Below are 22701 nucleotides of genomic sequence, written 5' to 3'. Positions count from 1 at the left end.
TTGTAAGTTGAGGAGTATCTGCTTTTGAGCTACTCTTGGATTATCACTGCTTATAGTGAGACAACACTGAGAGATATATAAAAACAATCTTTTATTTCTACTGGAGAGGGTCATAACGTGAAAAAGCTAAGACTATATTTGGATATATGGTTAGATATTTGGATTAAATTAAATTGCCATTTTTTCCTTTCTTCTACACTAAACTAGAACTTTTACTTTGAGATTATAAGCATTAACTCTTATTGGGAGCATTTTTCTTCATTTAGTAGAATGAATATTCCTGAAAGACTAAGGTCTAAAGTGCATTGATGCTGGATTAAATTTCAAATTCATGTGAAATGTACACCTGTATTACATGAAGGGACTGTATTCTACGTTAGTCATTCTCAAGCTGTCAGAAATGAGGGAAGAACAAGTAACATTTATTAGATCTGGTATAAAATGAGACAGGCAACTCTGAGAACATCCTGAAGCACATTATGAAATTTGCATGGTAGTCAAAACCTCTGAAAGTTTTTTCTCGGAGTTTATGTTAACAGTGGTGACTTCAGTTGACCAGTCTTAGAAAGAATTGGTATACACAGAAGCATTCCGAAAACAAGTGTTGTTGGAATGCCAAATATCAGTTATTCTGGTGATCATTAACTTTTAATTTATAAGGTTTTAAAAATAATACTATTCAGTTCATTTGCCTGACATTTTTATATATTTTGAAGTTTATAAGTACTAAACTTACCCAATATACTGAATATATGTTATACATAATTATATAATAACATATTACATAATAATATATTGGACATAACACATCCAATATACTGAATTTGTGGGAGTTGAAGGGGGATCAATTTGGACTTTGTCTTAATAAAAGAAACAAATTATGAAAAGAAGTTTTTTTTCTTCTGTTTATAAAATTTGTTCTGTAATATGCCTATTGTAAATTCTTAGAATGAACAAAGAATAATTCATGTGTTGTTTTAACATATTTTTTACTGTTTTGTCATACCTTGATACGGCTTTCTACAGTTATCCTCTACTTTATGATTGATTTGTATAGCACAGTCATTGAAAAGATTAATTTGCAAAAATAGACACATAATTCTCTGCTTGCTAAACACCTGCCTTGGTTTTTTGAAATTCAAATCATTTCCCTTGATGCCCATCAAATTGATTGTTTTCCTTCAGTTAACTGTTTTGTGTGCCAGATCTTCATTTGCATGTATAATTCAAGTAGTTTTCCAAAATCACTCTAATTCACAATGAAATCATGTCGTTTTTTTGGGATAATAGTGTGCAAGTTTGTGGGGTTTTTGTTTTTTGTTTTTTTGTTTTTACTTTTACTCTAAATCTGTGTGGTTCTTGAGTTTGAATAGTGAAGGTTTGGATAGTGAGTAACACCATGTAATCTGCTCTGTTGGGTGCTGAGTTTTGGATGATGAGTATCAAGAGTTTGGATAGTGGGGGATTTTTCTGAAAAGTTAGTTAAATCTCTTCAGTTTCAGAGCTCAGATTGCTGGAATTTTGATGGTAAAAGATATCTGTATCTACATTATATAACCTAGGTGTTTATAAGACTGGATGTTGACTTCATAGGCAGGGTTGGACTAGTGATAAGTGAGGAGAGATATTTGAATGGCAGCTCATTTTTAAATAATACCTTAATTAGTGAATCTTTCCATACTGTGAAACTTTTGCCTTTCTGTAAAACCTTGTAACTGCAGAAGTTCAGATAATGAATACTAGGATTCGAGGGAACCCTAATTATGAACATTTCATAGATAGAAAGTAGTGACTTTTAAATGACTTTCATAAATAGTTTGCAATGAATGAGTGCTCTGCTCTTTATTATATTGAGAACATTAGACTTTCAGACTAAGATTTGAAAAAGATGCAATTTACGTTTCCACCTTCTGGTCCTCTTAAATGTATTCTACCTACGCACTCACTGCCTTCTTACTGTCTTTCTCCAACTGCAAAAACTTTTTCAGTTCTCTGCAAACCAAGGAAATGCTGTTGAATGAAATGAAGCTCAGTGTGGTTGTTTATTTTAGGAATTGTTACAACTTAGAAGAAATAGCATCTGAGTCAATGCCTTTCTTGTTTCATAAATTAAAAGCAGATGTTTAATGGGTGGGTGGTTTTATGTTTTCTAGTTATCCATACAGCCAAATAGACATAGATGGCAATATCAGAAATCAATATAAATATTATTTGATTAAATTATAAATGGCCTAATATAAGGCTGATTTCCTTCTGTGTTTCAACTTTGATTCTTTCTAAATGCTAGTTTTTGCTGTGTTTAAAGGTGTCATCACCCTTCTTGCTTTATTCTCTAGGCCCTTAACCAGTTGTTTGAGAAAATCATGGCATTAGACATTGATGAGCGCCACCTACTGCGTCTTGGTCATGGAGAAGAAGAGCTGGAGACAGAGAAAGATTTCAGCAGGTGGGCAAATGGGAGTGTTAAAAAAAGGATTTTTTATTTTCTTTTTATTTCTTTTATTATATTAAAGAAGAAGAGAGCAATGAATACTCAAACTTAATTCTAAAAGGTTCTAATGTAACTTACTAAGACTGTATGTTGACCTAGAAATCTGGTCATGATGTCCGTCAGTTCCAATTGTATATGTTTATGCCATTTTGTCTTCAAACATATAATTATATTAATGAAGAGAATGATCTTGTTAATCTTTTTAAAATTACAGATTGCCTTTTGCTTTCTATTTATTGAGGTAATTTTTAATGTTACCAATTCAAAACTACAACTTTAAATGGTTCCTTTCTCACATCTTATGCAGGTATTTAATTTGCATATATTTTAGATGCCAGTTAGGAGGTTGATTTATTTATTGAAATAGAAATTACCAGAGGCTGACGCAAGCGAATAGCTGGAGCCCGGCAGGCAGAGGTTGCAGTGAGCCGAGATTGCGCTGTTGCACTCCAGCCTGGCAACAGAGCGAGAGCGAGACTCTGTCTCAAAAAAAGGAAAAAGAAATGCAAATTAATGATTAATGATAACATAAGATTTGGGGTTATAAGTATAACTTCAGATACTTATTGCCAGTTTGGCTGGACTTTATGTTTGATATTACATACTGTAAATTGACTAAAACTTTACAAGTCGGGTTTCTTCTGCCATTAGTATTTTAATTTTTTTCCTTCAAAGTTGCTTTATAATGTCTCGTTTTATTTATATTTAAGTCCATTTTTAAAGCCCAATTTTAGATAATCACAATTAACAGCTGGACTTATTTAATGTAGCCTTTGGCTATTAAACATGATCTTTGACAAATCGATCATAGACATTAAAAGAGTTTTAAATTATTATGTGCATCTATTTTGAGTTCTTGTGTTATAGAGCTTACCAAACACTTAACTTCTAAAAAGTCACTATGTCGCAGAGGGCAAAGAACAACATGTCATAGGTTATTTAGGGCTCTATATTCTTATTTTCAGATTATCCAGTAATACTTTTGAATTAATCCCATAAGTATTTCCTCATTTTAAAGCCAACTTACAAAGGTAGGTTAGATTCTAAAATCTAATAATTCAGAATTCAGTGAACATGATGGTGCTAATAGAATGTTTGACTATAATTACAATTATATTGAAGTAGAATTTATAGTTTTTAAAGAATATTAGAATGGGGTAGACTTTTTATGATGATTTCAGGTACCACCAAATTTGTTAGAAGAAAATATACTTTTTTCTTCTGACACATAACCTAGATATTGCTAGTTTGCATATTTGATTGGACATATTCTTTCTTTCTTACAATTAAAAAGAAAAATCATAACTGTTGTTTCATAATAAAAGTAATATCACTTTCTCTGAAGAGAAAATTGTAAAATCTGGTGAAGTTGTAGAGAAGGAGTGGTTATCCATAGTTATACTATCCTAAAACAACTTTTTGCTAGTCTTTTTCTGTAATACTGTTATTTGTAATTTTTATGTTGCTTTTTTTTTTTTTTTTTTTGAGACGGAGTTTCACTTTGTTGCCCAGACTGGAGTGTAGTGGCACCGTCTCAGCTCACTGCAACCTCTGCTTTCTGGGTTCAAGCAGTTCTTCTGCCTCAGCCTCCTGAGTAGCTGGGATTACAGGTACCCGCCACCATGCCCAGCTGATTTTTTTGTATTTTGGTAGAGATGAGGTTTCACCATGCTGCCCAGGCTGGTCTTGAACTCCTGAGCTCAGGCAATCCATCCGTCTTGGCCTCCCAAAGTGCTAGGATGATAGGCGTGTGCCACTGTGCCCAGCCTTATGTTGCTTTTTAAAAATAATTAAGTATTTATCTTTTAAGTGTAATAATGTACTAATTGAGCAGACAGTACATAGAGTTTAATTGTACTGTATATTGCTTTTATGTATTTATTTATTTTATTTTTTTTGAGACAGAGTCTCACTCTGTCACCCAGGCTGGAGTGTAGTGGTGTGATCTCAGTTCACTGTAACCTCTGCCTCCTGGGTTCAAGGGATTCTTGTGCCCCAGCCTCCCAAGTAGCTGGGATTACAGGCGCCCACCACCACACCCGACTAGTTTTTGTATTTTTAGTAGAGACGGGGTTTTGCCATGTTGGCCAGGGTAGTCTTAAACTCCTGACCTCAAGTGATCTGCCTGCCTCGCCCTCCCAAAGTGCTGGGATTACAGGCATGAGCCACTGTGCCCGGCCTGTCTATTGCTTTTTAAGTTTAACATTACTTCACAAGAATTTTGGCATTTTATTAAGAGAGTCTATAAGCATTCCTGATTTTTTTGTCATTAACAAAATGTTCATTGTAGATAAAAGTTTAAACTACACATAAGTAAACAGAAAAAAGTTTTATCTGCCATAATGTTTATATCCTTCCAAGTTGAAAAATTCTTCAAAACATAGATCATGTTTTAGAACTCTTTTTTATTCTTAATCATCCCTTGCTACCTCAAATGTGAATCTCTGAACTACATACAGCTAGGAACATGACTTCTTTTGTTGAGTCTTTAAATTCGTTTAGTCTTATTTTAAGCACTAAAGGGTTATAGGAGACCCTTTGTTGTTGTGTTGTTGTGAAAAGAATGTGCATAGAATTTGGGATCTAATTCTGGTTCCACTACTTTCTTCCTTAACTGTGTGTTTTTGGATGAGGTGCTCTCCAAACTTCAGTTTTCTTACTCATTCAGCAAACATTATGAACCTGCTAGGTTTGGGTGCCAAGCTATGTATTGGGATATGTAGATGACAGAGATAATCAAATACATTTAAAATTACTTTTCAAAGCCTTTAGATCTAATCTACTATTATATAGTGTAAAACAGTGCTGTTTGAAGCAGCCAGTTTGTGAACTTATATGTTATTGGTCTGTAATGAAATAAACTAGCACCAGATGAACTGTCCTGCTTTCTTCTTTGTGAAAGTGCCTTATTGTGAGAAGAAACATTGAGAGCTGAACTAAATGGTGTATTTAGTGATGTAATTGGTTTTCCCGCCTCCTAGACCAGAAACACCCTTGCAGATCAATGCTGGTCCATAGGGTATACTCTAAGTAGTTTTCTTTTTTTTTTTTTTTTTGAGACAGCGTCTTGCTCTGTCGCCCAGGATGGAGTGCAGTGGCTCAGTCTCGGCTCACTGCAAGCTCTACCTCCCTGGATCATGCCATTCTTCTGTCTCAACCTCCCAAGTAGCTGGGACTACAGGCGTGTGCCACCACACCTGGCTGATTTTTTTGTATTTTTAGTAGAGACAGGGTTTCACCATATTAGCCATGATGGTCTCGATCTCCTGACCTCATGATCCGCCCGCCTCGGCCTCCCAAAGTGCTGGGATTACAGGCGTGAGCCACTGTGCCCGGCCTACTCTAAGTAGCTTTTAGAGTAAAGTAACCCGAGAACTACCATCAGTAGTTGAATAGAAGCCATATCTTCTATTTTTTTCTCCCCTTTTTTGCTATTATGATTTTCTTCAATTTTGCTGATTGTTTCCTTCAAAGTCTCTTTATTACAGTTTTGCCATTTTACCTAATTGAAATGTCTAGGTATGGAAGAGTTAATTATGTTCTGGCTCGAAGAATAGAACTTTTAGAAGAAGTCAAACGATTGCAAAAGAGTCTAGGGGTTCCAGGAGATGCCTCATATACCTGTGAAACTGCAGGCTATTTCTTCTTATACCAGGTAAGATATTAAGGGTTTTTGAATCATACTTCATCATAATATGAACCCCAATTGGAAGCTGGAATGAGTTCTTGTGATCCTTCATGAAAGCTTATTTTTTTGAGTAGATTAGAATATATGGTATTGCAAAAGCTTTATTTATGAATGTTAAGTGTATTTTGTATTATCTTCCATTTTCTTTGCTAAATAACTTTGCTTGATGACTCATTCTGTGAAAGACCAGTGTTGCTAATTTTTACATTTTTTTCTTTCTGTTGACAAAGTTCTGGTTACTCTTTTTTCTTTTTTTACTGTAGAAATACAACTGAATAAATATTCTAGCTACCCAGTGGCAACAAAGTATAATTAACTTTTATTGTATACATTAATCAACTAATGAAGGAAAACATTCTTCTTTCAAATTTCCAGAAATAAATTACGTCTTACAACTAATTGCACAGTGGGTCTTGAAGTTAAAGGCTTCTAACTTCAAAAAAAAGGTGTACTTTTACTTTTGTTAGGGTTAATTTTGGAAGCATGCAAACCAATGAGAAATAGCCAAAAAAAGTGAATAAAACTAAATTTAATAGTCGGTTGGATTACTAATAATTTTAAATGGACTAGGACATAATTGGATAATGAAGATTTTTGTATAACTATTTGTTCTCTTTGTTTTAATGCCAATTATATATTTTAGATATAAATTATAATATTGTAAGCTTATTGTAAGTGGATATCACAAAGCAGTTAAGTCCATTCAAAATGAGTAACTTTCATGGTTTCTTGGGACACAGGGAAAATACATAATACAGCCTACATGAGATTCAAGACTGTTTAGGATTTGCATAAAGTAGTAAAGATCATGCTTAAATGCTTTTTTGACACAGAAAATTACTTGGCTTTCAGTGAAAACAATGTTTAAAAGTGGGAAAAATAACCTATAAATTATGAAGGTTTATGTAATAAATTTGGGAAAAATGAACTTGAGGCTTCACAGTGTAAATTGGCAATTTTCAACATTTAAGAATCATATCAGGAAAGTTGTTCATGAGTTAAATTCCTAGCCCTTGTTCCTATAGCTTCTCATTCAATAGAGGTGGAATCCAGGAATCCACATTTTTATTTAGCTCCTCAGATGTTTTGCCTAAGGACTACACTTTTATGAAATACTGAGATTATAACAGAAATACCTGGGAGAGTTACAGAAATTGAGGTTACACAGTAAATGGCTGGTAGAGGCATAGCTCTAACATTATACAAAGTAATTGAACTATAATCACAAAAGTCATAAGCTTTCAAATATGCACTCAGCTTAACCACACGTTCTTTATAAATGTTCTAAAAATCTGGGAGAAGGGTTGACAAGTGCCAAATTGATTAAAAAGCTGCTAAAACTGAACTTACCATATATGGAGAGAAACAGAGATGAAAAAAATGAGAAATTTCTTTATCCAGAGAGCTTTCTTTCCTTTACATTTCTTTTAAGTATTGGTAGTAAACTATCTTCAGTTACATGGAGAATCTGAACTGTCTGAGTTAGAGTTCCATAAAATGACGTTGAGGCTCTTTCCAGTTTGTAGAAATTTGTTATTAAGGAGCCTTTTTTTCTCCAAAGACAAGGTTACTTTTACAACAGAAGAGCAATCTGTCAGTTACAGGAATGAAGAATACTTACATTGGATCAAAGATTGAATTTCTTTTTTTTTTTTTTTCCACGTAGCAGATCTTGTTTTTATAAGGTTTATTTATTTTATGCTTTAAAACATCATAATTAGGTGGCAGTTAACCTCAGGTCCTTTTTTCTACAGGTAATGTCTCGTTGGGAAGAGTATATCAGCAAAGTGAAAAATAAAGGTAGTACATTGCCAGATGTTACAGAAGTCTCCACTTTCTTCCCTTTCCATGAATACTTTGCAAATGCTCCTCAACCTATTTTTAAAGGAAGATCTTACGAAGAAGACATGGAAATTGCCGAAGGATGTTTCAGGCATATTAAGAAAATCTTTACTCAGCTTGAGGTAAGGATTCTCTAGTTCTTTGAACTTTAATGGTTTTTAATTTTTTTTTTTTTTTTAAGTAAATGTGAAATATTCAAAACTTTTTTTCTTTTTTTGAGACGGAATCTTGCCCTGTTGCCCAGGCTAGAGTGCAGTGGCACGAGCTTGACTCACTGCAACCTCCATCTTCCAGGTTCAGGTGATTCTTCTGCCTCAGCCTCCCAAGCAGCTGGGATTACAGGTGTACACCACCTTGCCCAGCTAATTTTTGTGTTTTTAGTAGAGACAGAGTTTCATCATGTTGGCCAGTCTGGTCTTAAACTCCTGACCTCAAGTTACCTGCTTGCCTCTGCCTCCCAAAGTGCTGGGATTACAGGTGTGAGCCACCACACCCGGCCTGAAATATTCAAATCTTAGAAATTAGATTGTTAATTTTAAGTAAGATATAAATTGGATCTTTATTCTGGCTTTCCTGATGTAAAGGTCTTAGTATTTTTGAGAAAAGAATGCTTCCATCAAGAAATTCAATAATGCTTCTTTGAATTGGAATTTGAGACTGCCATGTGGCCATTCTAAGTCCTGTATGCCTCTTGATCAGTAAAATGGTGGGGTTGCTGTAGTAACCAGGATGATTGATTCGGATTATTAAAGTGAAATGAGTCATAGCTACACAATGGGAAAAGAGAGTATATCTGGAACCCAGCACCCCCTGGATATGTCTCCTAGTTTTTGCCACATCACTGCAGAATCATCATTGCAAAAATAGATAGCAAACATCATTGAAAAACTACAGCGGTCCTATAAAGGGATCACATTCAGGCTCAGATTCCTCAGTAAGAAAATTTAGGATTAAATTTTCAGGTAGAAAGGTAGAAAAATCAGGGACATTGTTTCTTGTCTTTGTGTCTTTTAGATGTGATTATATACCCACTTCCTAGAACTGTATCAGACACGTAGTATACGTTCAGTAAATATTGAAATGTATATGGTTAGGTGGCTGGATGGTAAGTACAGAATAATAAATGTATTATGTTTATGGTTAGATAAACACAAAGTGAAAGGATAAAAACATACTCAATTCATAATAATAGCTGCCTTGGGAGGGAGTAGGCAGAAGGTTATACAGGGTACCTCACCTACATTTGTAATATTTTAATTATTTAAAAAACAAAACAAATGTTAAAAAAAAAGTTTGAAAGAAGTATTGGTAAGGCTCAGATTTTATGAAACTTGACATTGGGTACTCTGGTTTGACTTGTTTGCCCCTCGTATCCATCTGTTGTCCATACCCTTTTCTGCTCTGTTGGGGATCCTCTGCCATGGTTGATGTTCTGACTTACCCTTGCAGGTTTAATTTCCCAGCTTCCTATGTCAGCTGACTTCTTGCTTAGTATAGCCAATGAGAGAGTGCCAAGGTATTTCTTCATCATTTCCCTCTACCTTGGGTTCCACGTCTTTCATGACTCCAGTTTTTCCTGGAAAAACTTGGGGTTCCAGCTTTTTTGTGTGACTACAGTCCCTGGGCTCTGATAATACCACTTCCTACCTTTATTCTTTCTAGTCTAGGGATAATGGTGACTGCTGCTGTCTGTAATTTCTAAGTTACATTACCTTTATAGTTCCTCTATCACTTGTATAACCAGTTTCTTGCTAAAGTTTCCTTTGATATGAGTACTTGAAATCGTTTCTGTTTTCCTGGAGGGACGTTGAGTGATACAGGTACAAGGATCATTGAATTTTATTCAGTATTCTTGTTTATGTTGTACATATTTTACCTTACATACAAAGAAGTTTAAATTATAACTTTTATTTCAGCTACTATTTGAACACAATTAGTACCCAAATCATAATGAACAGAATTATAATTCATTAGGCTTAGTTTATAATATATGTATGTTAATTTCTCAGGAATTAAGTCTGATTGGATTGTATAGTTATGTGCAAAACTCCATTTTCCTAAAATTATCTTTCATTGCTCCTCATTTCCATAGGAATTCAGAGCCTCTGAATTGCTTCGAAGTGGACTGGACAGATCTAAATACCTTCTAGTGAAAGAAGCCAAAATTATTGCTATGACCTGTACTCATGCTGCCTTAAAACGACATGACTTGGTCAAGTTAGGTTTCAAGGTAAAGACTTATGTTATATATATTTTTTAAAGATTATCAGAGATTGGCTCACTTCTTATCGAAGTTCGTATTTATAATTACCTTAAAATGTTTCTTTTACAAGTGAATGATAATATCCCATGTTTACATGATTAGTGAACTCTGAATCTAATTTTTCTAAATCTAGTTATTAGTAATTTGTCCATTAGGTAACATATTAACGATATGGTTGTCTGACCAAATTCTCATACTCGTTAAGGTTTTATTTTTACTGAGTATCACTTATTTAAAAATCTCCAAATAAAGCTTATGAAAAAAACCTAAAATTCACCTAATTACAAAAATAGTAATAATAAAAATATCTCCAAACAGAAATAAAAGCTATAAAAAGAACATTTCAAAATGGTTTTCAGGCAGGTGTGGTGGCTCACGCCTGTAATCCCAGCACTTTGGGAGGCCAAGGTAGGCAGATCACTTGAGGTCAGGAGTTTGAGACCAGCCTGGCCAGAATGGTGAAACCCTGTCTCTATTAAAAATACAAAAATTTAGCCGAGCATGGTGGTATGTGCCTGTAATCCTCGGGAGGCTGAGGCAAGAGAATCGCTTGAACCCAGGACGCAGAGGTTGCAGTGAGCCGAGATTGTGCCCCTGCACTCCAGCCTGGATGACAGAGTGAGAATCCATCTCAAAACAAAAACAAACAAAAACCAAAGTGTTTTTCATCTATTAAACATCTGTATGCTTAGATTATTCACATGTTAAACATACAACCATTCCAGTTATTTGTGTACTTAGCAAATGAAAAGCCTTTCATATGAGGATATGGAATACTCTTATTTAGACTGCAAAATAAGATATTAATTAAAAACAGGAGGAGGACATGATAGCCTGTTAATCTGTGACTCATTTGAAGTAGAATGTAATGATTGAGCAGTAAATTTGAATTTGCAAATTTTTTGACTTTGCTAGTGATGCTGATCAGAACTTAGATTTTAATACAGTCATTTAACTTTCCTGCAACTGGTTTATCTGTTGTTTAAAACAGAGTTCCGTATATGAGCTTGAATTAAAAATTAGTAATTCATTTGCTGATTAAAGTAACTGACAATTTTTAAATGTTGTGAGCTCACTGAAAGATAAATAAATTCAAGGTGATGAAATTGTTATCTTGGACGCAAGGTTCCTCAGCTGCAAGGTGGGACAAATACAACAATTTATTAAAAAGTAGTGTGAACATACCCTAGTGATGTGAACTTACCCTTTTGCAAATTATTAGTGAGAATTTTTAACCTGAATATTTTGTTCTTGGAGCTGATATATAACATATACTTTGATATTAAATCATAGCTTAATAACAAGGGAAAATAATGCAACCATAATTAACATTTTTTTGCTTTCATGGAGCTTTTGCATGTGTTCTAAAAAAGTACTACTTATCAAATTTTCAGTAGTCATTTTCTACATTTAAATCATGCTACATGTCAAAGGATAGTTAGCATGAGTGCTAATAGGTTTTCTGTATTTTTGATTTCAAAGTTTTATTTTTATCACACTTAAGAGTTTTAAAAACCTTGTAGGTCTGCTTAACAAAAAAAGGCAGTCCCCCAATCCACTCATCCATCCCATTTATCCATTCCTTCAACTCTGTATTTTCTCCTTTTCATCTGTATCAGTCAAGAACGGTAAATTTCCATTTTAGGCATTGTCTTTTGATTCTGTGCTGACCCAAAGGACAAATAGATACACATTCATGCGCGTGTGCATGTACCTTTCCTTCCTTAATGCTTCTGATATAGTTATGTCATAACTTTGGTTTGCTCACTTTTGGGTGTTTACATCATTATTAACACATGAACACTTTCACATCCAAGCAGGGGAATATACCATGATTAGTTTTCCTTTCATGCATATTTTTTTTTCTTTCTGGAATTAATGATTTTTATCTTTTTTGTTTGTTTAGTTTTCTGTTTTTACCACCAGTTCAACCCAAAACTGTGTTGAGTTTTTAAATATTTTCTTAGTACATTTAGACACATCACATACATGTTTTTGGAGATCTCTCGCCTAGATACTCCTGACCTATTTCAGTTCACATTGCATCCATTCTAAGCCTTTGCCTTTCTCATATGTCAGATTCTGTTTTGGGCATTCTGTGTCTTCCTCTTCTGTCTTTTAGTAGAATACATCCTCCAGTATCTTTCATGTGAAATAGGAGGCCATATTTTTAAGACTTTCCATGTCCGAAAACTGTTTTAAATCTACTCTCACATTTAATTATTATGGCTAGATATAGATTTCTAGATTGGAAATACTTTTCCTTCCGAATTTTGAAGAATTGTTCCATTTTCTCTGTCTTCCAGTGTAGCTGTTCAGAAGCCCAAAGCCATGATTTTAAATGTATTTTGTTTCACATTTTTGTTCTGTCAGGAAGCCCTACAATATTTTCTTTGTCCTAGAGTTCTGAAATTTCAGTGGTATGTCTTAGGGATACAAAGGGAGAAGAAGGACTCTTACTTTCCTGGATCCCTGGGTTGTGGGAGATGGATGGAGAAAGAGAGCCAGACTTCTCCACATTCTGTTATGTACACAGACTTTTGACATAATTCCAACTTTCTGTATGGTGCTCATTTCTGATCCTACCCTCTTAACTCTGCCTGCTTTCCCCAAGTTCCAAGATCCTCTCCAGACACTAAATCGGTCCTCTATTGGGGGTGAGAGAGGAGGGACATTTGGTTCCTTGAAGTGGGGAAGTCTAATTGCCTCTTTAAACCATTCCTATTGTTACCAAGCAAAAGGGGCTTGCTGATCGGTGCACTAGAAGCCAATACTCTAACACCAGGTTTTTGAGGGGAAAAAAAGCTTTGTATTGCAAGTTGACTCATGAGAAGAACATAGTCAAGCTCAAATCTATGTCCCCATACTGACTTTAAGGCAGTAATTTTATTAGAAAACGTATATGGGGTGGATTCTGGGATTAGTAAGTGATTGGTGGAAGGAAGGAAAGCATGCACAGTTTTCTCTTCATGCTACCTCTTGGATTGCTGTGTAGGTTCTGGAGGAGTTAATATGAAACATGGTAGCAATTTGGGTTGTGATGTAAGCAAGCTCATTCTGTGCTAACTCTAGTTGGCTATATTGGTTCCAGCCAGTTTCAGCCAGTTTTATTATCTTAGAAGCAAAGGAAGTTTCAGCTTTGCAGCAAGGTGTTTCTTTTCTTATCCTGTGAACTCAGGAATTTCTCTTAGTTGCTGGTTTCTTTAACTCTTTGGGATACAATTTCACTAAATGATGTCAAGTATTATTTTAGGGGGTTTCCAGAGATAGTGGTGATCATTAAGTGTTCAGTTCATCACCTTGTAACAGAAGTCTATCACTTGTTTCAATTTGTATTTTGTTGAAGCCTTTTTTTTTTTTTGAGAGGGAGCCTTGCTCTGTTGCCCAGGCTAGAGTGCAATGGAGTAATCTCGGCTCACTGCAAGCTCCACCTCCCGAATTCAAGCGATTCTTCTGCCTCAGCCTCCCAAGTAGCTGGGATTACAGGCGCCCGCCACCAGGCCCAGCCAATTTTTGTATTTTTAGTAGAGACAGGGTGTCACCATGTTGGCCAGGCTGATTTCGAACTCCTGACCTCAAGTGATCCACCTGCCTTGGCCTCCCAAAATGCTGGGATTACAGGCGTGAGCCACCATGCCCAGCCCCAATTTTTTTCAAACATGAAGTTAAATATTAGTTCTAATTTGCTTGTCTGTTTTCAGGGATTGTTGATTCAATGTTGATCATCTTAAACCCATTTTGAGTTCTAGAAATTGTAGAAGGAAATTTATCAGAATGATAACAAAAACAAACAATGATAGTAACCATCATTTGTTGAGCATCAGCTATATACCAAGTTCTGTGTTTACAGTGCACGAAGTTCTATGCTTACAATGATTTATTTCTCTTCTTCACAACTAGATCTTTATATGAGCTCTCTCCTTTTTTTTTTTTTTTTTTTTGAGACAGAGTCTCATTCTTTTGCCCAGGCTGGAGTGCAGTGGCGTGATCTCGGCTCACTGCAACCTCTGCCTCTTGCTTTCAAGCACTTCTAGTGCCTCAGCCTCCCAAGTAGCTGAGATTACAGGCACGTGCCACCACACTCAACCAACTTACTGTATTTTTAGTAGAGACGGGGTTTCACCATGTTGGCCAGGCTGGTCTCGAACTTCTGAGCTCAAGGGATCCACCTGCCTCGGCCTCCCAGAGTTCTGGGATTACATCTGTGAGCCATTCCACCCAACCAAGGTATCTCTATTTTATGGTTGAGAAAGGGTGACTCAAGAGAGAGATTACCTTAGAGTCACAGGTAATCAGTTACAGAGCTAGTATTAAAAGGTGGTTTTCTAAGAATTTAAAGTCTGTTGTGCCCTTACTCTTACACCACCCTGACCCTATCCTAGCAGCTATAATCCACTAAAGAACCGTAGAACTGTGGTAACGGTGGCTGTAGAATTTAGGAATCCTTTGAAAGGTCACGAAGACCAGCTCCTAGCCTGGTCCCTGGCCTGGAGCATCAGGTGCCAACCCAACATGTAATATGTTAGTAGAGATTAGTAAGAGTTTAATGAATGATCTGACTAATAAATACATGGAACAAGTAACTAAAGTGGTGATAATTTTGCTTTGGAATTAAAATCTCCCTTTTAAAAAGCAAAATCTATAAATATTTTTTATAAGTAAAATTGCATTATATTTTCAGAATTGATTTTCAGAAAGCAGTCTTTTTAAGCTATCTCCTTTTGAGTTGCCCCCACTCTGTTTTGCATATTATACCTGTTATCCTGAGAGTCTACACAGGGACTTCTTAGACAATGTGGGTGTTTGAATTCCTCCTTCTGTTCAGCTCCCACAAAAATGACCTAATCATTTTAAGAGGGAAATCTGGCATTATTATAGAGCTAGAGAAAAGACCATCCACATGCCTACACCTTCGAGTAGTTTCAATAACAGTCCAGAATTGAACCATAACTTTAAAACAGGAGAATTAAACATTCAGAGTAAATATGCTCTCCCCATCTCCCACCTCTCTGGAAAATAAAATAATGGGAGCAATCTTTAAAAACAAAGCAACAGAACTCTAATGTATACTTAGATTCAAGAAGAAGGTATTGTACTAAAACAAGATGTCATACTAAGTAGCGATCAGAATTAGAAGTGAAGAGGAAAGATGAAACATGTTGAGAATAGATCTAAATGAGAATTGGACAGATACAAGAGTAGTAATTGTCAAAGAAAGAATGAAATTTTCTCATGTTTGAGAAAGACTTGATTTTTCATTCTTTTACAGATGTGTAATACCTAACATTACTGGGAACTGAGCTAGGGAAAAGATACAGACATTAAACAAGTAAATATACAGATAGAATTATGAATGTGAAGATCTGAAAGACAAAAGAACAGTACTTTGGTACTTTGAGATCAGTTTTAGATTCGGAGGTCAGAGAAGGCCTAGATAAAGTGGCTTCTAAGCTGATATTTTAAGGATGAGAAAGAACCAACTAGACTAAAAGTGAAGAGAATAGCATGTGCAAAGGGCCTGAGGCAGGAAAGGTTTTGCCATTTCAGACAAACTGAAATAGGCCATTGTGGTTGAAGCTTAGGGAGTAAGGAGAAAGATAAAGTACAAAAGGAAGTCAGGGACTAGATTGAATATCAGTTCTTGGTAAATACATCCTTGCTGGCAATGTTAAGAGATTTTTTTTCCCTAAAACAGTAGTGTGAAGGATTTGAAATAAGGAGTTGTGGAAGTGCCTTGGAGGAGTCAAGACAGGAAGAGGAGGAACTAGTAAGGAGTTTGCTATCTGTAGTCATAGTGGTAGCTTGGATTTTTAGAGTGGTAGTGCTGGTAGAAATAAAGAAAAATGAATAGACTCAAGAGTTTCAAAGGTAAAATTGACATGCTGTGGTGATGGATTAAATGCCCAAGGGTGGGACTGAAGTGGATTGTTGTGATGGGTAGGATTCATATAGGAAAAAAATTATCCCAAAATACTCCCTAGAGGAAGAGTACCAAGGGGAGCGACCTCATATGTAATTATAAATTGATTCTTTCTGATGTAGAAATAAATAACTTAATTGAAAAGAACCAAATTGGCATTGCAATTCAAGAAATGATATACAAGATCTCTTCAATGTAAAGTTGTGTATTTAGGGGGCTTTCCTGAAGTCAAATACTTGAATTGGAAATGCAGAGGCATAGTGATAAATAAGACCATGAAGTTTCTGTTTGAATAATGTGTATGTTGTTATTTTTATCTGTCTGAATAATTTGTATGTTGTTGTTTTTATCTGAAATTATTTGGGGGTTTTTGGATGATTATGTTTATTATGGTAGTTGTTTGGCTTTTAAGCTGTTTTTATGACAGGCTTTCCTCTTTCTTTCTCAGTATGACAACATTTTGATGGAGGAGGCTGCTCAGATTCTGGAGATAGAGACTTTTATCCCTCTTCTTCTACAGGTAAGAAGTATAAGATCTGAGGCAAAGAAAATAGAGTTCTAAGAATGCTGAGGACAGCATCAGAAAGCTGTACAGTTTGGGTGTGCTAATTGCCATAGTTCTGTATTTTCCTTAACTTCATTATGTTTGGTATTCTATTTTAAGCCTGTAAACTTTCTTTTTTCTTTTCTTTTTTTTTTTTTTTTGAGACGGAGCCTTGCTCTGTCGCCCAGGCTGGAGTGCAGTGGCACAATCTCCGCTCACTGCAAGCTCCGCCTCCTGGGTTCACGCCATTCTTCTGCCTCAGCCTCCTGAGTAGCTGGGACTATAGGCGCTCGCCAACACGCCTGGCTAATTTTTTGTATTCTTTAGTAGAGACGGGGTTTCACTATGTCAGCCAGGATGGTCTCGATCTCCTGACCTCGTGATCCACCCACCTCGGCCTCCCAAAGTGCTGGGATTACAGGCGTGAGCCACCGCGCCCGGCCCTGTAAACTTTCTTGAATCTATTCACTCTCTATTTATTTAGTAGTTGTTTTGCTTCCATAAGTACTATTTAAAAATTCATAGTTTATTTCTGTAATTTTGAAAAGATTTAGTAATTTTAATCAAGAAAATTACATTGTTGTGCAGGTTAGTGGGAAGATGAGCTGTTTCTTCATTTCTTTTGTTACAATTGTTTGTAGAATTATTTTTTCATATTCACTGAATGCATTGTTTTTCTTTATGCCTAAGTTTTTGAGCTAAATTGTGCTATTTAAGAATGTTTTTTACTGTACAATATTCTTTACTATTGAAGCATTAAAAACAAAATGTGGAATTCCCAACTTAAGAATAGAGACCACTCTAATATGCAGATAAATTGAGTTCCAAAAGTTGTTTTTATAAGTGAAGCCACTTGGAAGTTGGAATGTATTCTATCAGGATATGTTTCAAGGAACTAGGAGACACATAGAGTAGGAAATTGAAGTAGTAGTGTAGATAATTAAAGGAAGTAGTTTTTACTGCTTTGGTGGGTTCAGAATTGGTCCTCAGCTAATTGTGAAACATGTTTATTTCACATCTTTCCATTTCTCTTCTTGGGCTTCTATTTCCTTCTGTGTACTCGTTACCTAATGCTGACCTAATCCTTCCAGACCTCTTTGGATTACCCTGCCTATTAAAGTAGGGTAATTCCATGCTTGCCTTCTAAATACCTCCATTCTCCCTCACCCACTGTCATCCAAGGCAATAATGTCCATAATTAGTTCACAAATTGTTCTATAAATTTGCCAGACTCCTCCTTGTGGAGCTGGTAAAGATTGGTAATTTTGTAAGATAAGGAAGTCGTTTGATGAAGAGTGAGTCCCTTGGGTAATAAATTGGAGACTAGAGGATAATAGAGTATTTTGCCATTTCCTTACTTTTCATTTCTAGAATCCTCAGGATGGATTTAGCCGACTAAAACGATGGATTATGATTGGCGATCATCACCAGTTACCTCCAGTTATTAAGAACATGGCCTTTCAAAAGTACTCAAACATGGAGCAGTCTCTCTTCACTCGCTTTGTTCGCGTTGGAGTTCCAACTGTGGACCTTGATGCTCAAGGGAGAGCCAGAGCAAGGTAAAGGAGACAGGAAAAAAAAAATCATTCCCATTTAAGGACATTTGTTCCATGATCCAAGTATTTGTGAATAGCTTTTGTGTAGACTGTTAGCATTCCTGGCTATCCAGGAACTTGGCTACCTGTAAATCCAAAAGCACTTTTGTCGACTACTGCAAGAGATATGAATGGACCAAATAATTTATTTCCTTCATTTCATTCGTTAAGATTAATTTCAGTAACGTATAATCTAAGGGCTTCTTTTTGTTGTCCCTTCTCCTTCATGCCCCAAAAGGTATACAGTTAATGTAATTTTGAAATCTTAAAAAAAAAAAAAGTGAACAAGAGGAGAACACACCAATTCTTACTTCATAAAGGATGCAAGCCCCATCTCATAGTTACCTCCAAATGTCCTCAATTTTTAGTCTGCCTTGACTTTTTAATTTAAGGGATAAAGATAGCATTGATCTCAGAGAGTGTGATAGAACTCTTATTTTTGTAGTACCTTCAGTCTTCTGACCCTTGGTTACGTGAAGTAGGGAAGCTAAGGTTGAAAGAGCATTATTGCTTAAAAGATGAGCAAAAATGGCTAACATGAAAATTTGAAAGAAGTACAGAAACAGAGAAACCTCCTTAGGTATATTAAAAGGGATTTTACACTGCTAATATTTTCTGTTTGTGGGGGGATTTGTCTTTGGAAAGCTTGTGCAACCTCTACAACTGGCGATACAAGAATCTAGGAAACTTACCCCATGTGCAGCTTTTGCCAGAGTTTAGTACAGCAAATGCTGGCTTACTGTATGACTTCCAGCTCATTAATGTTGAAGATTTTCAAGGAGTGGGAGAATCTGAACCTAATCCTTACTTCTATCAGGTAAGAAAAAATAGGAAGCTTTTAAGTTTATTTTGCATTTGCTGGCCGACGTATGCCTAAATCAGTGATACTTAACCATTTGGCCATTGAGAAAAGGAAAGTTGGAACCCCACCTTACACACAGCATACGAAAAATCAATTTCAGATTAAAAATACATGCACTAAGAAGACTATAAACAAACTAGAAACTACTAGAAGAAAATATTGATGAATATATAGTGTTACAGTGAGGAAGGTCTTCCTAAGCTTGTTACAAAAGCAGAAATCAAAGAAAAATACTGATTGGAGAAAAAATTTATTTTCAATATTTAAAATTTGTTTCAATATTTAATGAACAATAAGTTGAATTCTGAATATATTTATAGAACTCAAATTACTTAAAAAAATCAAGACTAATAGAAAATATGGTATGCAATTCATATTTTATAACAAGTGTAAATCACTGAATCACATTTTCACCTCTTTAACAATGCTCAGGGTTGGGGTAGGTTTGGGGAAACTTTATTCTCATACAATGCTAGTAGGAAAATAATTTGGTGGACAGATTGTTAACATATATTAAAAACAATGTTCTCACTTCTAGGAATTTATCCGCAAAAATAACTGGGCAAGTTTGCAAAGACTTGTATGCGTAATGCTCATCACTGCAAATTATTTTGGAAATGAGAAACAACCTAAATATCTGTCAGTAGGGATTAATTGCATTATTACATTCCATATAAAAGAAATACTAGATAGCCACTAAGAATGATAACATTGTGTTTACTAACAGGAAGAATGTTTATGCTATATTAAGTGGAAAAAAATTGCAAAGCGTATCTATAGTCATCTCATTTTAAAAAGGAGCAGCAATATATACATATAGAAATATGTGCAGATAATCTATACAAAATGACCTGGCAGCATATACATCAAAATATAGTCTTTGGTTGATAGCATTTGGGGTTATTTTAAATTTTTCTTTTCTCTCTCTCTCTTTACAGCAAAATATCCAATATAAGTTGTCATATAAATTAGAGATCTTGAGTTATTCATGAAAAAGCATCATAGATCATCAGCTTAAATGTGTATGTGTAGATGTAACTCATGCAGATCTTATTTTTCCTCCAAATATTTGGTTATATTAAATCAAGTTACTCTATTTGTGTACTTACTGCCTGAGAACAGATGTGACCTTTTAAATGATAACTTTAAAAATATTAGAACCTAATTCAAATCAGTGATGTTTCCTAATAGCCACCTTAGAAATTAATTAAGTATTCTGTCAGTAATCAACTGATGTTTTCATTACATTAACAGTTTTTGGAATTTCTCCTTTGAGTCAGTTTCATTGCTTGAGTCATACTGTACTATGGATTGAAGCATTTTTATGCAGATTGGTTACCTGTTTTTCTTTTTCATTAAGCCTAACTCTAGATGAGTTTTTAGCGAGTCAAGAAATAAATATATTTTCAGATGATGATTTGCCACTATTAAATATATTTCTGAAGAGTTGAAAACACTATCCCCCAAAATAAGAATATTATGCATTTAAGTGATAACATTCGAAGAATTAGTGTCTGAGAGGGAAAGACTAGGTGGATAAATGAATAAAAGTCACTAATTGGAAGGGGACTTGACTCATTTGGAGCAAGTTCTAAAATGGTCACAATACAGTTCATGTTGTTTTATTGTTAATGCTTCATGTCTAACCTTTGGGCAAAGTACCAAATTGGGAAATGTTAAAGAACAAGAAAACTTAAATGCTTGTAACTCAAGCTGTGTGTCACAAAGAACCAGAATATGAATGATATTTCTAGAAGTCTTACAGTAATCTTTGTTTCCTTTGCATGAAATCCAGCTTCCTTTTTTTTTTTTTTTTTAAATATTGTGTTTATATTCTTATTTTACTTTCTTCTTTCATCTAGTACTTTGGATTTAGTCTCTACTAAACTGGATCAAACAGCTTTGTGTGTGATTCCTCACCTTTAGGTTGAATAAGCCTTAGTTTTAAGCTCCTTACTAGTCTGTAATTTAACCGTAAACCAGACTGACCAATTTGAGGTCACATCCTCATCCCACCTAAAGTGATCTAGTAGAAGTGACAACCATCATGCAGAGAACAGAAACAAAGCATACAAAAAACATTAAGAAACATGAGGAAGAAGGAAAAGCATTGTGTAAAAATTGAGTCAACTATAATACTGCTAGGTGTATATGCTGTTAAACTGGGTATTGTATTTGTATTGGCTTCTTTTTTTTTTTTTTTTTTGAGACGGAGTCTCGCTCTGTCGCCCAGGCTGGAGTGCAGTGGCGCGATCTCGGCTCACTGCAAGCTCTGCCTCCCGGGTTCACACCATTCTCCTGCCTCAGCCTCCCGTGTAGCTGGGACTACAGGCGCCCGCCACCGCACCCGGCTAATTTTTTGTATTTTTAGTAGAGACGGGGTTTCACCGTGTTAGCCAGGATGGTCTCGATCTCCTGACCTCATGATCCACCTTACTCGGCCTCCCAAAGTGCTGGGATTACAGGCGTGAGCCACCGTGCCCAGCCCTGTATTGGCTTCTTAGTTACTTTGTTCCTTTATAGTTTTGTGTCTATGTGTAACTACAGTTGTGGTACACTGTATAGAATTTTTTTGTTTTTTATTTTTTACTTTTTGAGATGAGATCTCACTTTGTCACCAGGCTGGATTGCAGAGGTACAGTTGCAGCTCGCAGCAACCTCTGCCTCCTGGACTCAAGCGATCCCCCCACCTCAGTCTCCAGAGTAGCTGAGGCTATAGGCATGTATCACCACGCCCAGCTAATAATTGTGTTTTAGTAGACAGGGTTTCACCATATTGTCCAGACTGGTCTCAAACTCCTAGACTCAAGTGATCTGTCTGCCTTGGCCTCCCAAAGTGCTGGGATTACAGATGTGAGCTACCATACCTGGCCAGAATAGTATTAATCTATATTGGGATTGTTGTGGTCTTAGGAATATTAAGCCTTTAAGTTGGTAAGTTTTATTTTAGGATTGTTCCATGTATTGCAAATTAAAATTTATTTATCAGTGTTAATGTAGCATAAGATTATCCCTCAGTTTTATGAAAGGTGTTCACTTATCCAAGTTACTAAGTCTTCACTTCTTGCAGTGTGCAAAGTGAACAAATTGTGCTTATCTATGTCAGACATTTCCTCTGTAAAATTGAAACAAAAGCAAATAAATGCACAATTTGATTGTGTTTGCATTACAGAATCTTGGAGAGGCAGAATACGTAGTAGCACTTTTTATGTACATGTGTTTACTTGGTTATCCTGCTGACAAAATCAGTATTCTGACAACGTATAATGGCCAAAAGCATCTTATTCGCGACATCATCAATAGACGATGTGGAAACAATCCATTGATTGGAAGACCAAACAAGGTACTTTTATAATTATAATAAGTTCTCTTATTCATCATTTTGGCAAGATGGAAAGGTTTATATTGTTCTACTTTGTCTCTTTGCTATCTCTTTTTAAGATAGTTGAGAAAATGAAATAATGGTAACTATAAATAATTCTCTGACAACCCTATC

General features: G+C 35.5%; 1 protein-coding gene across 1 annotated transcript in view; it reads left to right on the top strand.

The window, feature by feature from the left end:
* AQR (aquarius intron-binding spliceosomal factor) overlaps positions 1–22701 on the top strand; it is a 112790-nt gene that overhangs the window by 75166 nt on the left and 14923 nt on the right. The window contains exons 24-31 of the mRNA XM_025390443.1: positions 2337–2446; positions 6011–6146; positions 7934–8143; positions 10114–10251; positions 16653–16724; positions 18120–18307; positions 18989–19160; positions 22378–22548. Coding sequence (XP_025246228.1) covers positions 2337–2446; positions 6011–6146; positions 7934–8143; positions 10114–10251; positions 16653–16724; positions 18120–18307; positions 18989–19160; positions 22378–22548 — 1197 coding nt within the window. The remainder of the gene's footprint in view (positions 1–2336; positions 2447–6010; positions 6147–7933; positions 8144–10113; positions 10252–16652; positions 16725–18119; positions 18308–18988; positions 19161–22377; positions 22549–22701) is intronic.

This window comes from Theropithecus gelada, chromosome 7a, assembly GCF_003255815.1.
Source record: "Theropithecus gelada isolate Dixy chromosome 7a, Tgel_1.0, whole genome shotgun sequence".
Taxonomy (NCBI): Eukaryota; Metazoa; Chordata; class Mammalia; order Primates; family Cercopithecidae; genus Theropithecus; species Theropithecus gelada.
The sequence above is the reverse complement of the archived record's forward strand: the minus strand, read 5'-3'. Positions and strand labels throughout refer to the sequence as shown.